Source organism: Muntiacus reevesi, chromosome 3 (genome assembly GCF_963930625.1).
Source record: "Muntiacus reevesi chromosome 3, mMunRee1.1, whole genome shotgun sequence".
NCBI lineage: Eukaryota > Metazoa > Chordata > Mammalia > Artiodactyla > Cervidae > Muntiacus > Muntiacus reevesi.
In genome coordinates this window covers 147,819,374-147,838,394 of record NC_089251.1, presented here as the reverse complement: position 1 = coordinate 147,838,394, position 19,021 = coordinate 147,819,374, and the positions used below count along the sequence as shown (strand labels likewise).

Genomic DNA, 19,021 nt, shown 5'->3' with positions numbered 1-19,021 from the left:
TATATACTACAACAACAATAATAATTAAAAGATAATAGGAAAAAAAGAGTTTGGCTACCCTGAGATTCAGTCAGGCTTGTTCTCTTCCCTGTATCATTATAAGTTTCCAGCTCTACAAACCACAGAACAAAAAAATAGGTTTAAGTTAGGAACTGAGCAAAGGAATTGTGTAATAAATAAAAAGTTTCCTATATAATGAGAAACTTTAGTCACCAGAAAGGTCTTTTCAAATTTGTGGCACCTTTTATTCAAATTAATTCTCTGCAGTTCTTTACACTTAGTTGACCCTTAAAGCAGCTCTACTGATACAAATTTTTATAATTCAACCTGAGAGAGCTTTAAAAATAGAAGAGGTATTTCTTGAGGATATTGTAGATGAAAGATCATGTTCTGTCTTATTAGTCCAGTTTCAATTATAAACATTCTATAACCCTAAATTAGATTGCTATATTCTCATTGCCTTTGTCTGAATAACTAGACCTCACTGGAATACTCTAGACACATACTGCAAGGTCATCTTAATGTTTGTTGGTGTCAATTTATATTTAAAACATCAAAACAATTTATTATAAACAAAATTGAAACGGGATAATGTAGAGAAAGCACATGACTTTTACTTTACAAGGAAGAGTGTTCTCCAGCAGCCCTGGGGCACAGAGAATTTTTATTTACCATATTTCATCATACAGTCATCCCTCAGTATCCATGGGTTCTGCATCCAGGCATCCAAACTATAGATTGAAAATATTGGGAAAAAAAATTCCAGAATGTTCCAAAAAGCAAAACTTGAATTTCCTGTGCATAATGCAGCACATGCAGTGTGCACCTATGAACATAGCATTTAATCTAGAGATGACTTAAAGTATACAGGAGCATGTGCAGTGGGTATATGCAAATACTACATCATTCCAAACATGTTATTTAAAGATCTGAGAACCTGGGTATCTGCAAGGGGGTCCTGGAACCAATCTCCTAGGATACCAAGGGATGACACTACTTTAATATCACTGAAATCAGGATGCATCTTACAATCAACAGCATCTTGAACCTGTTGAGATACAGTTGCTGCAAAATGGGATGAGTAATGATTAAAATCTCTCCCACCTACCACCCTGCCAAAAAACATCTAATTTCCATTCACTGCTTTTAAAAATATGTATATAATTTTGTAGTCTACATTGCTCTTTTATGTTTTCCAATCATTTGAGAGCAACCATACAATTGGACTTTTAGAGTACCCACATTTTTTTGACAAATGAACAAGATCTGAGTCCACTTTTTCAATCCAGAATACAACCAACTTCTGAGTATTCATGTTAACATAAAGCAATACTAATAAGAATAACCCAAAAGATGTGTGTGCTGTTATTTTTAACACAAAGTAGGGGACTATGTTTCATTAAATATTAATATTTATATTATAATAGAGGGCTTTCCTAGTAACTCAATTGGTAAAGAAAAGAGCCTGCAGTGCAGGAGACAGACTACCTGCAATTCAGGAGACCCAGGCTCAGTCCCTGGGTTGGGAACACTTCCTGGCAAAAGAAACAGCAACCCACTCCAGTATTCTTGCTTGGGGAACCCCACGGACAGAGATGCATGGTGGACTACAGTCCATGGTGTCCCATAGAGCTGAACATGACTTAGCAACTAAAATCAAAATGAAATACAATTAAACAGACTAATACTAAATGACTAATAATAATAAACTGACTTTGCATTTAATAAACATGCTTCACTTTGCATGGTGGGGGATAGTGAGAAAGGAAGGAGGAAGATGTGTGTGATGGGCAACTGAGGCAGCCCCCTCAGATACTTACTCACAACCACAAACAGCACACAGACAGGGATTGTAGACAAAGCTATTTATGAAAAATATTATGCATTGAAATAAATAGAAAGGTTTAACACATCTTCCTAACTACAGAAAAATTTTTGAAAGTTGTGGACTTCTTTGTAGTCAATCATGAAATTTTAAATATAAAGAACGTAGATAAGGGATTAAAATCCCTTATTTTGCAGCCACTCTTGATACCTCTGCCACTTATATTTGGAAGTAATTTTTTTAATAAAATAAGAGAATTCAAAATATACCAGAATTACTTACTGCAAAGTTTACTAACTAATTTGAAATTGCTCTAAGGCAACTACAAGAGAACATTATGGTCTTATTATTAATACTTATTGCAGCTAAGTAGAAATTATACAACTAAGAAAAACAAATTTTCTTTTAGCTTCCTGAGACAAATTTTAAACTCAATTGTTTGTTTTTGACTATCCCAGAAAAGAGATGTCACCTATCATTTTAAGATCCATTTTTCAGACTAAGGACCCAGAAACTCAGAATAAAGAAGCAGCTTGTTCAAAGTCAAGTAGCAGCAAGGAGCAGCACAGAGACACTCCCATTAGGCCACACTGTTTCATGGGAAATCTTCACCACCATCTCCATCAGCGAACACAAGCCCAAAGTGGATACTGCAACCAATTCTTTAGACAAAGCAAGAAACAAGGTGACAAAAAGGAAGCAAAAAGTTTCAGGCCTTTATATGAGCTAACTAAGGAATTAATGAGCTAGTTAATGAGCTATGAGCTAATTAACGAGTTAGTTAATGAGCTAACTAAGAATCAGAGGAAGTTAAGGGACCTAAAGGTAATTTAAAACTTAATAGGAAAAGCAAAACAGTAAACACAGGTTAAGATGATTTGTACAATATACTGGGAAAGACAGAGATCTGAGCATTGCCTTTTCCTCCCTCCCAAAAAAAGAAAGATAAAATAATTGGGTATTTTTCACCACCTTCCCTTTGGCTTAGTGAGATTAGTTTGAATAGCAACCTTATACTAAGAGTAGCTAAGCTGCAGATACATAATACACTCACTGTTAAAAAGAACATTTTAAAACCAAAGTGATGGTTACATGATCCGTTGGTGAGAACGAATGCCATGTCAGAGCAAGAGATGGGGGCAGGCTGATATCTCAGGACCATCCTTTCTACCTTAGCACAGAGGAAAGAGCAGGCAATGAATGGCATATGCATTGTTTGCTTGTTTTCAGCCTTGTCATTATGTTTTGTGATATGTTAAATAACTATTAAACATCAGATCATAATACTACTTCAATTAAGGATATGAAGTGAAAGTGAAAGCGTTAGTCACTCAGTCGTGTCCAGCTCTTTGTGATCTGATGGACTGTAGCCCACCAGGCTCCTCAGTCCATGGGATTCTCTTGGCAAGAATACTAGAGAAGGTTGCCATTCCCTTCTCCAGGGGCTCTTCCTGACCCAGGGGTTGAACCCAGGCCTCCTGCAATGCAGGTAGATTCTTTACTGTCTGAGCCACCAGGAAGGTACAGTATAGGGGAAAAATGATTTGGAGGAATTAATTTATCATGAAAAATTAATGTTATTTGTCAGCCTTCTAACATCCTTTTCCATCACCATTTCTGAGTTATACTATCAGAATAGAAACTTCCTGCCATTCTAGTTGATAGAAATACTTCCTCTGGGCTGTGGAGTCTGACATGAGCCAATTCAAGAACTCCTCGCCTAGAAGACTGTGGAAGGACTTGCTTGTCTGACGGGGCACCCTCACCTGTGAGAGTAAAATATGGATACTAGCCTCTGAGGCTGGAAGGACTCGGACAGAAGATCTGTGTAGAAGGCCTAGCACACAAGATATGGAGCCAGCGAATGTCAGCTTTCTTCCCTCCATGCAGTCATTTCTCAGACATCGTCCCAATCACCCACTGGGCATTACTTTGAAGATGTCATTTGTGCATCCCCATCAACAAGATTCATGAGGTTGGACATGAACTAATACAATTTTGCATGATAATAACTGAAAGGGACAGTCAATACCTGGGTAACACAGGACATACGTGAATTTAAGATTAAATGAAACAGACAGTTGACAACTGGTTAAGACAATACCGATCCAGGCACTTGATCAGTCACTAGTCTATAGATGAGCGCATGATCAATTTGTTATTTTCTATTGACTCATTTGGCTGTTTGATGTCATTGCCTGATTATTTTGGCATATTGCAATTTAAGTTGGTCCTTTAACGACCCCTCAAATGGGCAAGACTTGCTTAGAATGACACAAATCATTATCCTACAATCTATGTCTCTAGAAGACTACATAAACACCACCATAATACTACAACATTTTCACAGTTCAGTAACTTCTACCAGTCATCTTGTTCCTCAAATATTTGGCAATAAAACCTCAACTAGGGGCATGGGACAGAGCTGCTTTAAAAATATATCTATATGCTAAGTGAAATAAGCCAAGATAAAAGGACAAATATTCTATGATTCTAATTTTATGAGACATCTAGAGTAAGTAAATTCATAGGGAGAGAAAATAGAACAGAGGTAACCAGGGGCTGTTAGAAGAGAGAATAGGCAATTATTGCTTAATATTTACAGAACTTTCATCTGGAGTGATGAAAAGTTTTGAAAATAGATGGGGGTGGGGGGTTATGATTGTACGACATGTAAATGTAGTTAATGATACTGGATTGTAAACTTAAAAATTATAAATTTAAAAATTGTTAAAATGATAAACTTCATGTTATATATTTTTATCACATACACGAAAAAAGTTTTAAGCACGTGTAGTGTTGCAGAGATAACGTTAGGAAGGGAGGAGGGGGCATTTGCACACAGTCCTTCCATTCAATCATCTTAATAACCTATGAGGTGGTTAAGGTGGGTACTGTTAGATCTTTTTATTTTAATGGGTTAAAACCCTAAGGATCTGGGGTTTTGTCTTTTAACTTTTCCTTGAGTAAAAAATTAGTAAGCCACAGAAAGACATATTCATAATGTTTTCAAACTGTAACAGTTAGAGACCATTTAACAAGGGAGACCTAAGCCTAAGGTAGAGTAAATTAGGATACTTGGGAGAGACAATGGGGCTGGTGGAAGAGGCTGAAAGTGGTGACTCAGGAGGACATCAGAGGAAAAGGAAGAGGCTGTCAGCACTTAAACATATTTTGAAAGGTGAAATCAAAAATAAATACACAGACACACAAACATAACCTATACTTTCTAAGCATCTGGCCAGACAGAGAACAGCTAAATCACGACTTCCCCGTCTTTAAATATATATGCCTCAGCCTGCAATTGTTGCCCTTTTATGGACTTTTCCACTCTTTCCTTCTGCCCTCAAGGCTGCTCTTTTGAAATGTAGACCACTGGGGTATTCAAGAAAATATATACTAGCCACTGAATTATTCTTTTATGCAACTGCCAAACTTCAGTGAGGAAATACCCAAAATGGACTGACTTGGGGGTGATGAGGGAGAATTATTTCAAAACCAGGCCTGTACTCGTGAACTGAGAATATTTTAAATAGCCCAATCATCCACTGTTCTTCTGTGAAGCACTACTGGGTGCTCCATGCTCTTCTTCCTAGACCGAAAGCTTCATCTCTCTCATCTCCACCACTATACCCCCAATCCTTTGTAAAGTACCTGACTCTTAACTGGGACTCCATTCAAGCTGGTAAAATACATTTTAAAATCTCTGTTTTACCGTCTATAAACAAAAATTCATTCCTTTCCACACTACACAGGTTGAATAAAAATATATTCACCTATTCTATGGTTACTGCTGCTAAGTCGCTTCAGTCGTGTCCGACTCTGTGCAACCGTATAGACGGCAGCCCACCAGGCTGGGATTCTCCAGGCAAGAACACTGGAGTGGGTTGCCATGCCCTTCTCCGATGCATGAAAGTGAAAAGTGAAGTCGCTCAGTCGTGTCCAACTCTTAGTGACCCCACGGAATGCAGCCCACCAGGCTCCTCCATCCATGGGATTTTCCAGGCAAGAGTACTGGAGTGGGGTGCCATTGCCTTCTCCATATTCTATGGTAACCACCAACAAAATGAGGGAGCTTTTCTCCACAGTGAAATTCAATCCAGCTATGCAATTTAAGTGAATAATCCGGAATGTTTCAGACTAACAGCCATAGGATTAGTGCAGACACGCATACTATGGTGCCCTTGCTGGCCGAGAAGAACTACTCCAGTGACGTTTTCCAAAATCACACAACGTACCAGAAGCCTAAATCAAATATCCCCCATACCTAAGCAATAGAAAAGAGCCCCCGTTTGATTGAAAATGTTCTGTGGGCATCAACCACCAAAGTACCATATTCATTGTTTCTCATTCAAAACATTTTAGAGCTGCCAAGAACACTGTAAAAATAATAAAACTTTATATTTTATAAAGCTTTCTAAAACATTTTAATATTAAATTAATTAAACACATTAGAGCAGTGGCTCTCATTTTCCCCCCTTCAAAGGACATCTGCAAAGCCGAGACATTCCGGCTGGCTCTGGGTGGGGAGCATTACTGGCATCTAGTACGTAGTGGTCCAGGATGCTGCTAAACACCCGACAATACACAGGATCACAGGTCATTCCCCAACCGCAAAGAACATCCAACCCCAAAGCTTACTTGGGCCAAAGTTTAAAACTCCTGCATTAGAGTAACAACTACATGCAAGATACACTCTGGGCTGAATGCTGAGAACGCCGAGATAACAGGTAAGAGATGGCTTCTGCTATTGTGAGGCAGTCCATTAAGTGATGAGAACTGGCAGATAACACTGACAGCAGGCCGTGATAAGTGCTCTGACAGGGGTGTGTCCAAAAGGTTACTAAAAGCAGAAGCAACTACTCTAATCAGGAGGTCAGGGTTCTTCACCAGAAGTGACTCCCCAGCTGATGTTTGAAAGGTTTCATCAAGCAGAAGAGAGCAGGGCGTGCTAGCCGAGAGGCATCCCACAGCACACGTGAGGCAGCGCCAGCCGAGGGCTTCCCGACCGCCAGCGTCTGCGCGGGGGCTGACACGGCTCATCTCCCCTGAGGACTGGTCTCATGCAGGCAGGGGAGCTTACTAACTGAACAGGTAGAGAGGTTTCCATGGAAATTTTAAAAAGATCAAAAACATAGGTGCGTGGAGTAGAGGAGAGGAGGAAAGGGGGGTAGTTTGGTTGTTCCCACCTTTGGGAATATTTTGGGGATGTTTGAGCAATGTTAAACGTTTCCACTGCATACATCTGAGCACTGAGTAGATGTAGGTAGCGGGAGGAAGGTGACTGATAGAAATCAGGCCAGTGTCTGTCATCTTCCCAGTGTACCAGGCTGCTCAGTCTGCTCTTCCAACAGGCTGAGCAGGGGGAGCTGCTGGAGGCTTATAGACAAGGAAATGATACAAGGCTAGTGATGGAGAAGCAGGTGCCAGAAGAAAGATTATGACGCAGGATGACTTAAAATATATCACAAGAGGGGTGATGAAAGTCTAAACAAGGCAATGGCACAAAGGAGAAAGATTTTAATATGGAGATGGTGGAACCCATAGTATCTACTATGAGAGTGACAGAAAAGAAATTTTTGAGCTTGGGCAACTCGCTGGGCAAGCAATTAGAAGAGAAAATGGGGGAGCAAAAGCACTTTTACAGCAAGGGTCAAGATGTTCTCATTCAAAGCTCAAGACAACCCTGCAAATTACATGACATATGTGGACACAATCATGCCCAGTTTACAGATGAGGTTAATGAGGCTCCGAGAGTGGACAGACTTGCCCAGGATCACAAAAGAGCTGAGGTTCAAGAATTCCCTGGTAGTCCAATGGTTAGGACATGGTCCTTTCACTGCCTGGGGCCCAGGTTCAATCCCACAAGCCACGTGGCTCAGCCAGGAAAAAAAAAAAGAGAAAGAGCAGAGCTCAGGGCTCTCAGCTCCTCACGTGCGTTCCTTCCATACAGGCTGTCTCTCTACTCACATCTTATAGCTATAACCAAAGCAAATAATCACAGCAGATCAAAACTGACCAAATTTCTGCAGGCCTCAAAAACCCTGGATAAAATTCCAAATTGGTGATATTAAGTTACAAGTTTGTCTACCTCTAGGCAAAGCCCAATTTGACTTTCAAGTAAATCCAAGAGAAAATTAACTGTGACTAACTGTAAAGTTTAGGACAAATGACTGAATTGTTTTTCTAAATTGTTCTTTATTCAGTCCCTATATGTGATCAGAATAATTAAAAATATATATATTTTGGAACTTCGTAAGTAATCACACTGGAATAAATAAAAATTCTAGCAACAAGCTTTAACCCTATGTACATCCCCTGGAGAAGGAAATGCAACCCACTCCGGCACTGTTGCCTGAAAAATCCCATAGACAGAGGAGCCTGGTGTGACTCCAAAAGGTCACAAAGAGTTAGACAAAACATACCAACAAGGAGGTACTGAAATGGCCTCTGAAAGCTGTGAGCACAGAAGCAGGGACATGACTAATGGTCAAAAAACACTGGTGTCCATTTCCATCTACCAATCGCTCAGGTGCCTGCTGTCTTGATTTTTTGGGAAGCAAAGATATTAATAGCAGGCTTTGTCTCAGAGGATCTATTCCAAAACACTCTCCAAGACACATATAAAAAATATTAAGTTCACACCAACAATATCATGTCTCAATAATAACAGCTGGTACTATTTATGGAGAATCAGTGTGTGCCAGTACTAGGCCAAGGATTAATGTGATTTATCCCATTACTCCTTATTATATGACTTAGAACTATTACTCTCCCGGTTCTACTCACAAAGAAACAGATGAGGTCACAGAGGCTTGTAAGCCAAGACATGAACTCAGATCTAACTGATTCTCAATGCAGACTCTTAACCACTAGGCTTCCTACTTCCCCCAAAGACTGTTATCCTAGAACACAGCTCAGGACATATCAAGTTTCCATTGTTCTTGTTATTGTCCCTTGAACTTGACAGACATGCAGTCAGCCTACTATCTTAAATCAAGTGTAGCAACTCACACCAGAAGATGGATTTCCATTCATAACTTTAAATAAGGTCAACCTGAGTTCACTTCACAGCTGTTCTAAGCCACTCCTATAGCCACTAAAACATCTTATCATTAGAAAAAGTGGTGCCCTCACCCATGAACACAAACAGAAACAGAAGCCCTTTCTCTGCATCCCTCCCTTTCATCCTCTCGATCTCTTACTTTTGTGACTTGTTATAGCTTATGATCAGTTCATTAAAGAAAGAGTACCACTTTTTCTCATAGTGCATTTTTACATGCTGAACTCACTACAAAATCTCTATAAAACATATATGATGCAAAGATCATCTCTCTTTGCTAGACCCAGAAAAAGCTCAATAAAAAAATATAAACAAATTAAGATGTATTTGACATGGCTGACCCATTTCATTGACCAAAAAATGCAATTTGGAGCCTGAGCTTTGGCAAGGGAGGTCTCAACTGGAGTTGCAATTAACCAGCTGAGTAAGCTTAGGCAGGTAAAGTGCCTCTGAGCCTTGTTTTCTTGATCTATAAAATAGAAATATTGATACCCACCTCCTATAACATGTATGAGAAGTTAAAGAGTGAGTGTAAAATGTTTTAATGTGACTCCTACTACATCAGAGCTCTAGTAAGCGATAAGTTCTCCTTTACAACAAAAAGTACCACATCTCCATATTTTTGCCCACCTAAGATGTAGTGTCGTCCTCTAGGGGATCTTCCCAACCCAGGGATCAAACTGAGGTCTCCTGCATTGCAGGCAGATTCTTTACTGTCTGAGCCACCGGGGAAGCCCAAGAATACTGGAGTGGATAGCCCATCCCTTCTCCAGGGGAACATCCTGACCCAGAAATCAAATTGGGGTCTCCTGCATTGCAGGTGGATTCTTTACCAGCTGAGCCAGCAGGGACTCATCGGAAAAGTCCCTGATGCTGGGAAAGAGTGAGAACAGAAGAGGGCATCAGAGAATGAGAACGCTGGACAGCATCATCGATGCAATGAACATGAACTTGGACAAACTTTGGGAGATGGTGAGGGACAGGGAGGCCTGGCATGCTGTAGTCCGTGGGATCACAAAGAGTTGGCCACGACTGGGCGACTGAACACCACGATGCAACGTGAATATAAAGACAATCGTCTGAGCGGGAGTGCCCCTCCTGCTAGACAGCACACCCATGGCTGCTCCGTCCGTTCTGAGGACACCTACCTGGGAGAGAGGGCATTCTTTGGCTAATGTGCTCTGGTTCATCTCTTTAAGCAATTCCTTTAAGGCATTGCGGACCGTGGCGTGGTTCCACTGTTCTGCAGGCAAGTCTTCCAACTTCGAACAACTGGAAAACAGAGGAAGAATGAATGACACGCAAACCCTAATAGTGCAGAGTACAGCTGTCTCCTCCCGTCCTGTAAGCATAAGGAGATCCGTCAAAAAACAGGGCGAACCTGGACTCAAAATGAGGGAAAGAGAGTAAAACTGCTTCTCTAGGGCCTCAGCAGAGCCCATCATGGCCTCTTTCAGTTGGCTATCACACTAGCTTGAGAAAAACAGTCATTTGGAGATAAAGAAATGCCAATTTTTTAAAATATGATTTTTCCAACCTGCTGATAGAAATGGCATGGCAATGTGATTACAAACTTCTGCAACTTAAATTTAATTATTGGACATTCCTAAGGTTAAATGTAACATAAGCTTCCTCAGATTTGAAGGCCTACTTTCACTTTCACTTTCACCCTTAACCCTTACAGAACAATCTAGAGATGTTACTTACCTAACCAAAAAATAACTAAAGACATTAAAGTATTCCTAGACAAGGACAGGAATGGTAGGCAGGTCCCTATTAAAGTGCAAATTCTCTGAAAGGGGGTAAATTCAAAACCTGTAGAGGAAAGGACAATATAAGGGATATGACTTGCAGGCACTTTACAACACAAGGCACTGCAGAGAACTTCTAGATTCTTTAGCTGTATACTTTGTCCTGAGTGCTGTGTTTGAAAAAAAGGAACCATTCCCAGAACTTCTGCAGGCTACCAGAGAGGAAAGCAAAAGACGTTCATTGCCAGCGCCCTCTGGGTAAGCAGGCTACCCAGGCACCCAACTCACCCCTCAAACACAAGCCTGAAACAGCAGAGGTGTTGATTCTTCAAGTATTATGTACTAAGCATTTAACCAGAGGACTCATTAAAGTAGGGGCTTTGGAAAGTGCCCCTTTACGGGCTGCAGATTTTTAATGATTTATCAAGCTCCCCCTAGGTTACCACTTCACTGCTTCTGAAAACAAAACATAAAACAGTTGGAATGTGGACTATAAAGATGCCTAGTAAAGGGCCCTCTTCCCCTCCTCTTATTCTTCTTTTTTTTTTTTCTTTTCATTTCATCCAATGTCAAGAAATTAACAAAGACAGGATGAGCTGATCTCCGCAGTAAGTCTATGATCGACGGAGCAGCTCCGAGAGTAAGGAAGGGCAGATGTTCAGAGACACCCACCTTTGTAATTGGATTTTCAACGTCACGACGTGATAGACATCTTGCAGCATGTCGGCCACTGTCGCGTCAGGCGCATCTGTCACATAACTGAGGGGGAGAGGGTTCCACCTTCCCAGCTTGATTATTCCTGCACAGGGAAGGAAAACATAATAAACACATAGCTGCTATTTATTAAACCCTCCCATTGTTTGTTCAATGTTAAGAAGGTCATCCAACAGCCAACATTCAAGGCCCACTCAGATATTTTACAACCCTGTGCAATAGCCTATTTCTCTCTGGCTGACAATTGAGTTAACTATACAGGAAGATGAGAATGAAAGGATGAGGTTTAATCACGGACAATCAGTTTTTTTTATGTTTTCCTGTTTCTTAAATTACTTAGAAAACCATACGGACACTTCCTTCCCCCAAAGACTTATTTCACAGTCTAACTTAAGACTGATGCTAAATATACCGAACTGCTGATTTCATAGACAAAAAAAAAAAAAAAAAAAGCAAGTCTTAAGTAAATATAAGATTCAGTTTTGAATTGTACAAGAAAATTCCTGTGTGTGGGCTCAGCACACACACAGTCACATCCTGGTTGTGGAGCGAACCCCAGTGTGAATAGCATTTGGAGCTAAAGAAGCAATGAGAATTCACTTCTAAATTCATGTTTCACCAGGTGGAGGGCTTGTGTTCCATAGCACAATGACTGACCACAGATCAGAAACAGCAAAGATGCCTTCAACTTCCCTTTCTTCCCCCTTTGATAGTTCCTCAGCTTTTTTTTACAGTGACAGTGGTAGCCTTCCCCTGTGCTACAGATGGTAAACACTCGTGACAACAGAGAACAAAAATCCTAGTCAGACCTGGACAGATTCACAGAACAGCTTCAGCAAGGCATGATGAAAATGCTAGGCTATTCACAAGCTGGACCTTATCTGGAGCACAGGGCACCCATAACACTGATAACAAAATATAAAGAGAAACCCATTTCACAAACAACACAGGGAAACAAACATTTTATTTGTATGCTACAAAAAAATCCAAAGGTCCCCTAGATGTCAAAAACCATCACACATCCCAAACAGCTATGCTTCAGTGATAGACGAGGAACAGCATTTTTATTTTTATTCTTGGCAACACAGGTGAGTTCCAACTACATTGTTCTTTCAAAAAATATATTTTATCATCAAAGAGAGATAACACCTGTATACCCAAGTAAACCTTTAAAAGCTTCACAAGATGCTGCTTTACAGTTTTGGGGCAAAATTCCAATCATGGGAAATGAACTTTCTGGTCAGGGCATGTCCTGTCCAAGATGAAATCAATGAATGCGCAATGCTTGACATAATGCTTGAAAACAGGGAATAAACAGAACAAAAATATTAAAATGATGCACTGTTTCAGTATTAAGATTTAACAATCTGGTGCTGAATATGCTGCAGTATAAATAGAGCCTGGACTCGGATCCAATAAAGCAACACAGCTCTCATTCATAGTGCCGTATGCCTCCAGTTCTGGCTCCTTCAGTAAGACTTCACTTGCCAAGAAAAGCTGTTTTCTTGTGGGGATAGTTTTCCTAACATTCTCTCTCATGACAATGAAAAGTGCACAGCACACAGCATGGAGCAGTCATGAAATGAACATCCACGGCCCACCGGACAGCCGTCCGCAGAGGCCAGGGCTGCTTCCTCGCTTCCTCTACCGCTTCTGACTTTTCAAAGTTCTAGAAAGATAATGTAGGACACGTCTAACATATTTCCTTATCAAAAAAACCCACCCCAAGTTTCAAATTCCCTTTAAAAATCCATCATTGTGATAGCCCATAAGGTGAGTATAACCTGCTGTGTGCATGCCAAGTCGCTTCAGTTGTGTCCGACTCTTTGCAACCCTAAGGACCGGAGCCCGCCAGGCTCCTCTGTCCATGGGATTCTCCAGGCAAGAGTACTGAAGTGGGCTGCTGAGCCCTCCTCCAGGGGATCTTCCTGAGTCAGGGATTGAACCCACATCTCTTGCGTATTTCCTGCACTGGCTGGCGGGTTCTTTACCACTAACACCACCTGAGAAGCCGGAGTATAACCTGACCATCTCCTAAAGGTGATATTGTGTTATAAGAGATTAGAGGGAGAAAAAACAAAGCTAGCAACTCCTAAACAAGTAGAAGACAACTGTGTGGGTCATTTGGTTACTGAGAAGACAAAGGTAGCACGAAGTCAGTGAATCCTGTAAATCTTTAATGCACAACTCTAGAGGCGATTCATTCATGCTATTGTGGGTCGTGTTCACTCCTTTTTATTGCTGTGGAGTGTTCTGCTGCAAGTTTATACCACGATGCAGCCAGACACAACAGAATATCTCCTAATGCTTTCATTTATATAAAATGCAAGAACAAGCAAGACTCATCTATGAGAAGAGAGGTCAGAATGTGCTTACCTCAAGAGAGCAGGGTCATGACAGGAAAGGGACATACAGGGGATTTCTAGCTTCGGCTGGTGGTTGCATGGGCATAAAAATTGTCAAAATCCAGGTAACCGAACACCTAATATGCCTGTATTTTATTGCATTTAATTTTTTACAAAAGTAGGTGGGGGGGGGAATCTCTACAGGAAATGATAGACAATCACTCTATTGAAATTATTCATCTCCATTTGGATGAATTCTCTCCCTACCTCGATGAGCGGAAGGAGCCTTGTTTGGGCTGGAATCAGACACACTCAGGTGTCTTCACCACTTAATGCCTTCACAGAGAGCAGCTGCTACAGGTTGGTTTCTGCGTCTTGGAAGAGAACCGTTGACACACGCTATTTTCAGGCAATGGGAACTGGTGCGTGCTTTTTCTTTTTCACACCATATTGACTAACCTGCACCTAGAAGTCAGGCTCTTTGCTTAACTACCTGCCAGAGTTTGCAGGTGTCAGAAGTGCCAGGCCCGCCACGTCCAGGGGCTGCTCTCTTCCAGCCTGGCAGGGACTTGGAGCAACTCTTCTTAATAAGCCTTTCCTCCAAACAAGGTCTTGTCTAAAGTATTAGCCCTCTTTGGAAATACCTTCCTGAGATACACTCCTCCTTCCTTGGTATAAAACAGACAGAAATATTATTTGGGCTGGTATCAAGTGTTAATTGAGGAAACTGAATTGGTTTTCTTTTTCTTTAATTAATTTTTAATTGAAGGATAATTGCTTTATAGTACTGTGTTGCTTTTTATCAAACATCAACATCAATCTGCCATAGGTTTACCCATGTCCTCTCCCACCTAAACATGCCTCCCACCTCCCTTGACTGAGGAAATCAAATTGGGAAGCAGACACCATAATGACAAAGAACTCCAGCTTCCAAGTCAAACTGCCGCTGCTCATATTCTGGCTCCTCTACCTACTACCCATGTAACCACAGCAAGTTCCATCATTTCCCTGCACCTCAATCTTCTCATCTATAAAATGGAACAAAAAACACTGACCTCACATGAATACTGTGAGGCTGAACATAGCGCCCTTAAGACAGAGCTTTGCTGTATGTGTTAGTTGCTCAGTTATGTCCAACTCATTATGACCCTATGGGCTGTAGCCTGCCAGGCTCCTCTGTCCATGGACTTCTCCAGGCACAAATATTGGAGTGGGCTGCCATTCCCTCCTCCAGGGAATCTTCCTGACCCACGGATCAAACCCGTGTCTCCTGCATTGGCAGGTAGATTCTTTACCATCCGAACCACCAGAGCAGCCCCAGTACAGAGCCTGGATATCATTAATTCCAATAATTTACAGTAATTATCTTAACACATTTATGCTCCCTACAGTTTCCCAGGTGGAGCTCGTGGTAAAGAATCGGCCTGCAATCCAGTACATGTAAGAGACACGGGTTCGATCTCTGGGTTGGGAAGATTCCCTGGAGGAGGTAGTGGCAACCCACTCCAGTATTCTTGCCATGGACAAGAATCCCACGGACAGAGGAGTCTGGCGGGCTACAGTCCATAGGGTCGCACAGAGTCAGAGACAACTGAAGTGTCTTATCATGCATGTAATGTTCTCTAAAAGGCAAATACAGCTAATTTTAAAAACATTTACTCAAGGATGACTTCAATATCATTTAATCTTTAATTCGGTCAAGTGCCTACAAAAGGCCCTCATTATTTTAAATCACAAAGGAAGAGCATACATCAATTATGTCCCTCCTTTTATCTCTGTTCCCTTGGCTCTACCCCATGCTTATTCATTGCTTATAGCCTTGCTCTGCAGCATCGCCTTCCTTTTACCTACAAGTAGATTCAGATCTCTCCTACTTTAAAACTAACAAAAACAGTACAACAATCCTTCACCTCTCAGTGTCTCATTTTTTTGTACCATCAAATGTACTGAAAGTGAACCTCTTTAATTTCTCCATCAGAACGTCACCCCAGATATCTACTTTCAGCTCCTTTCATGAAGAAAGGGAGGTTACGCAGGGCTGGGTTACCTTGAGTAACATCACTAGGAAATCAGAGATTCACTTCAAATACCCTATGCTCATTCATCTTAGTAGCCTACACGCCACACAGGTTCAAGTGTGAAGCACAGCAGAAGAGAAGGCTGGAAAGAGCTTGGTTCCAACTCTGCAAGGCCTGGATCCCCAGCTCAAGCACACTGTACGGGTCAGAGGTCATAAGCAAGGCCTGGGGTCAGAGGTGAGTACATGTCCAGTCCCCTCTGCTTGCCAGCTGTGAGCCTTGCGGCAAACTGTCTAGTTAGTCTCTTCAAGACTGAGTTTCCACTCTCTGTAAGATGGGGATAGTAACCATGCCTGCTCTTTAGGGTCGCCACCAGGCTTAGAATGAGAACGTGGCAGTGGGATGGCACAGAGTAAGCGCCCAGTAAACGTCAGAAGGAGATACATCTTTGAAAGTTCTCGGGTGTAGATATAACACCATCAAAGCAGAACTTTAGGACAATGGAGCTATACTGGATAGATGAATGGATATGTACAATTGGCTCACTTTATAGTGTACATCAACTATACTCCAATAATTTTTTTTTTAAACCTAGACTAGAATTCAGATGGACTAAAAGAAGGAAGTATTCTGTGGAGGAAGAAAAGAGCTGAAATAATCTAGATAGGTGTTATCTAATTGTACCATAACAGCCTCTTCCTGACTCCCTCTAAGGAGAGGCACAGACCCCAAGAAATGCTTCAGTACAGTGAAGGAGGACAAAGAAAGAAGAGAGGGTATGTACCCACAGGGGATAGCTGACTCAGTGCTGGAGAAATCTCAATAAAAACAGCATAAGCATACAAAATTCTTTCTAATGCTTATACTCCATGAGTAGTTTTTAAAGCCTCAGTCCAAAAAATGAGGAAAACTAATGGTGATGAGATAGTACTAGACACACCCAGGTGGCGCTAGTGGTAAAGAATCTGCCTGCCAATGCAGGAGGGGCAAGAGACACAAGTTCGATCCCTGGGTCGGGAGTATCCCCTGGGGTAAGAAATAGCACTCCGTTCCAGTATTCTTGCCTGGAAAATTCCATGGGCGGGAGAGCATGGCAGGCTGCAGTCCGTGAGGCTACAAAGAATCAGACACACCACTGGGCGCCTGAACACACGCACAGCCACAACAGACACACGCAGCGGGCGCACAGTACACGCTCAGTAAACGGCAATTCCCCATCCGTTTGTCTAGCGGGCTCATCCCATGCCTTCACTTCTGGGAACTGTATGCATTCTTCAAATGATGTACCAAGAATAATTCCAACTCCGGTCAATCCAGCCTGAAGCTATTCCTTTCTCTAGACATCTGCACAGTAAATATTCATGGTTGGTTTGTGTATCCTAGAAGGAGCTTATTTTATCACAATATCCCTTTATATTACTTTACAGTATACAAGATGTTTTTGTTTTTTTTTTCCCCCCCAAACCATTAGAGTTCATCCTCAGAGGAGAGCATGGGGTCAGTATGACACCTGAAAATGAGGTCAAGATCAGAAAAGAGTGAGTTTTCAAGGACATCAGTGGATGTCAGGACTAGGCTTCAGGCTCCATCTGACAAGTTTTCTACCTACTGGACCAATTCCCTTCCCACTCAGCTCTGCCCGTGTGTGCTGTGACCACCCCCCGCCCCCCACAGTCACACATGGGACAAGGTCGTGACACTTAATGTTCAAAAAGGAAGATATGAGACCAATAAGCAAACAGGTGTCAGGGCCTAAAAAGCCAGCTTCTCTGAGAAAAACATCATCTCCCTCAACAGTGCCATTTCAGACATAAACACTGTTCCCCACTTCATCTTTCCTATTTCCAAAGAATATATCACCTGCACACATTTACAAAATGCCTGGTGCTGAGGACTATTACAGATGCAGTTTCAAGGTCTTTGAGTTGCAAATTATGGGCCTTTATTTGGGGGCTGAAATTCATACAGATGTTAACATAATTGAATTGAGCATAATATAAATAAAATTGTTTATATCTAGACAAATCTTACACCAAAATGCAGAGGACCAATCCATTCTTCATGTGATGCCTTTAGACCAAATAACAAAATACAATTGCAGGTAAATTTCCCATTAGTGACATAAAATTAGGTTGTGAATGGAGGTGATTTTTGTCTAAAATTAAAAAGATGCAATAATGGAAACCAGTTTTTTACTCTCTCAGTGCAGTGTTTCTGCAAAAGAGTGAACATATCACAAAAAGAAATATCAATACTTGCTTGTGTTCATTTGTATTTGCTATTTTTATCAGTTTATAACCTGTCTTAAAGACACCAAATACTATTCTCAGTAAATGCACAATTCATATCGCTAGTATTATTTAACTATGTGAAAACAAGCGTGGTGATAATACACATTAGAGTTAATCAATATTTGACTCAAGTTTTTAGAAAGTTGATCACTTCTGAGAGTAATACAATATAATCAATAAAACATCAAAAGAGTTTATGTTAAGCACTAGTTATTCGTTCATTTAACAAATTTTTCTTTTGTGTCTCCAGCATAAGTCACTAAAATGAAAACATAATCCAATACACATTATCCCTGTAATTATGGAGCTCACAGTTGAGTAGAGTAGCTTATTATTGCTAAACACATACCTAACTGAAACCATTCTTAAAATAAACCAAAATGACGGTTTTACCCCCTGTACCTCAAACATAAGAAATGTTTATTCCATGAATGCCTGCAGCAGATCGCCTATAAAGTACAAGAGAATAATTCTCACAGTTTGCAGTGGCATAGAGACAGATGCTGATAAAACAGATATATATTGGGTGTATTGAAGAATAAAGTCTACAAATCAATCGGTGAGACAGATACAGAAACCCAGCAAGATATCAGCTGTATTCTTACAGAACAGCTTGATGAATAATTTTCTTTTATTCCAGGTACACTTTACCATTAATTTTCAAGCAAAATGAAAATTCAGCCTGGAAAAAAAATGAAACATTAGCTTTCATATCTAAAGGCTAAGGTTTACATATTTCATAACTCCCTGAAAAGATCTCAGCAAAAGAGTATCAGTACAAAACCCCAGTCTCAGAGTAACTAAGCCCTGGGGCTTCTGGTTGGCAGTCTTATTTCCACAATACACCAAATGCTGATGAAGCCCCTTTCAAAAACAGGAGAACTCATGACATTGATTGCATCTGTTTATCCTCCTCAGAGTGGTGTGTCCCTGTGCTATAGCATATAATTTTCTGTTGTTCAGCTAAGCTTTGTTAAAGAAATTAAAAACTGTCTATCCTATACAATAAGAACA

At 40.9% G+C, this 19,021-nt stretch overlaps 1 protein-coding gene across 1 annotated transcript in view; it reads right to left on the bottom strand.

Moving 5' to 3' along the window:
* SATB2 (SATB homeobox 2) overlaps positions 1-19,021 on the bottom strand; it is a 197,456-nt gene that overhangs the window by 109,840 nt on the left and 68,595 nt on the right. Inside the window, exons 4-5 of the mRNA XM_065930889.1 lie at positions 11,312-11,438; positions 10,037-10,160 (exon numbers count right to left, since the gene is read on the bottom strand). Coding sequence (XP_065786961.1) covers positions 10,037-10,160; positions 11,312-11,438 — 251 coding nt within the window. The remainder of the gene's footprint in view (positions 1-10,036; positions 10,161-11,311; positions 11,439-19,021) is intronic.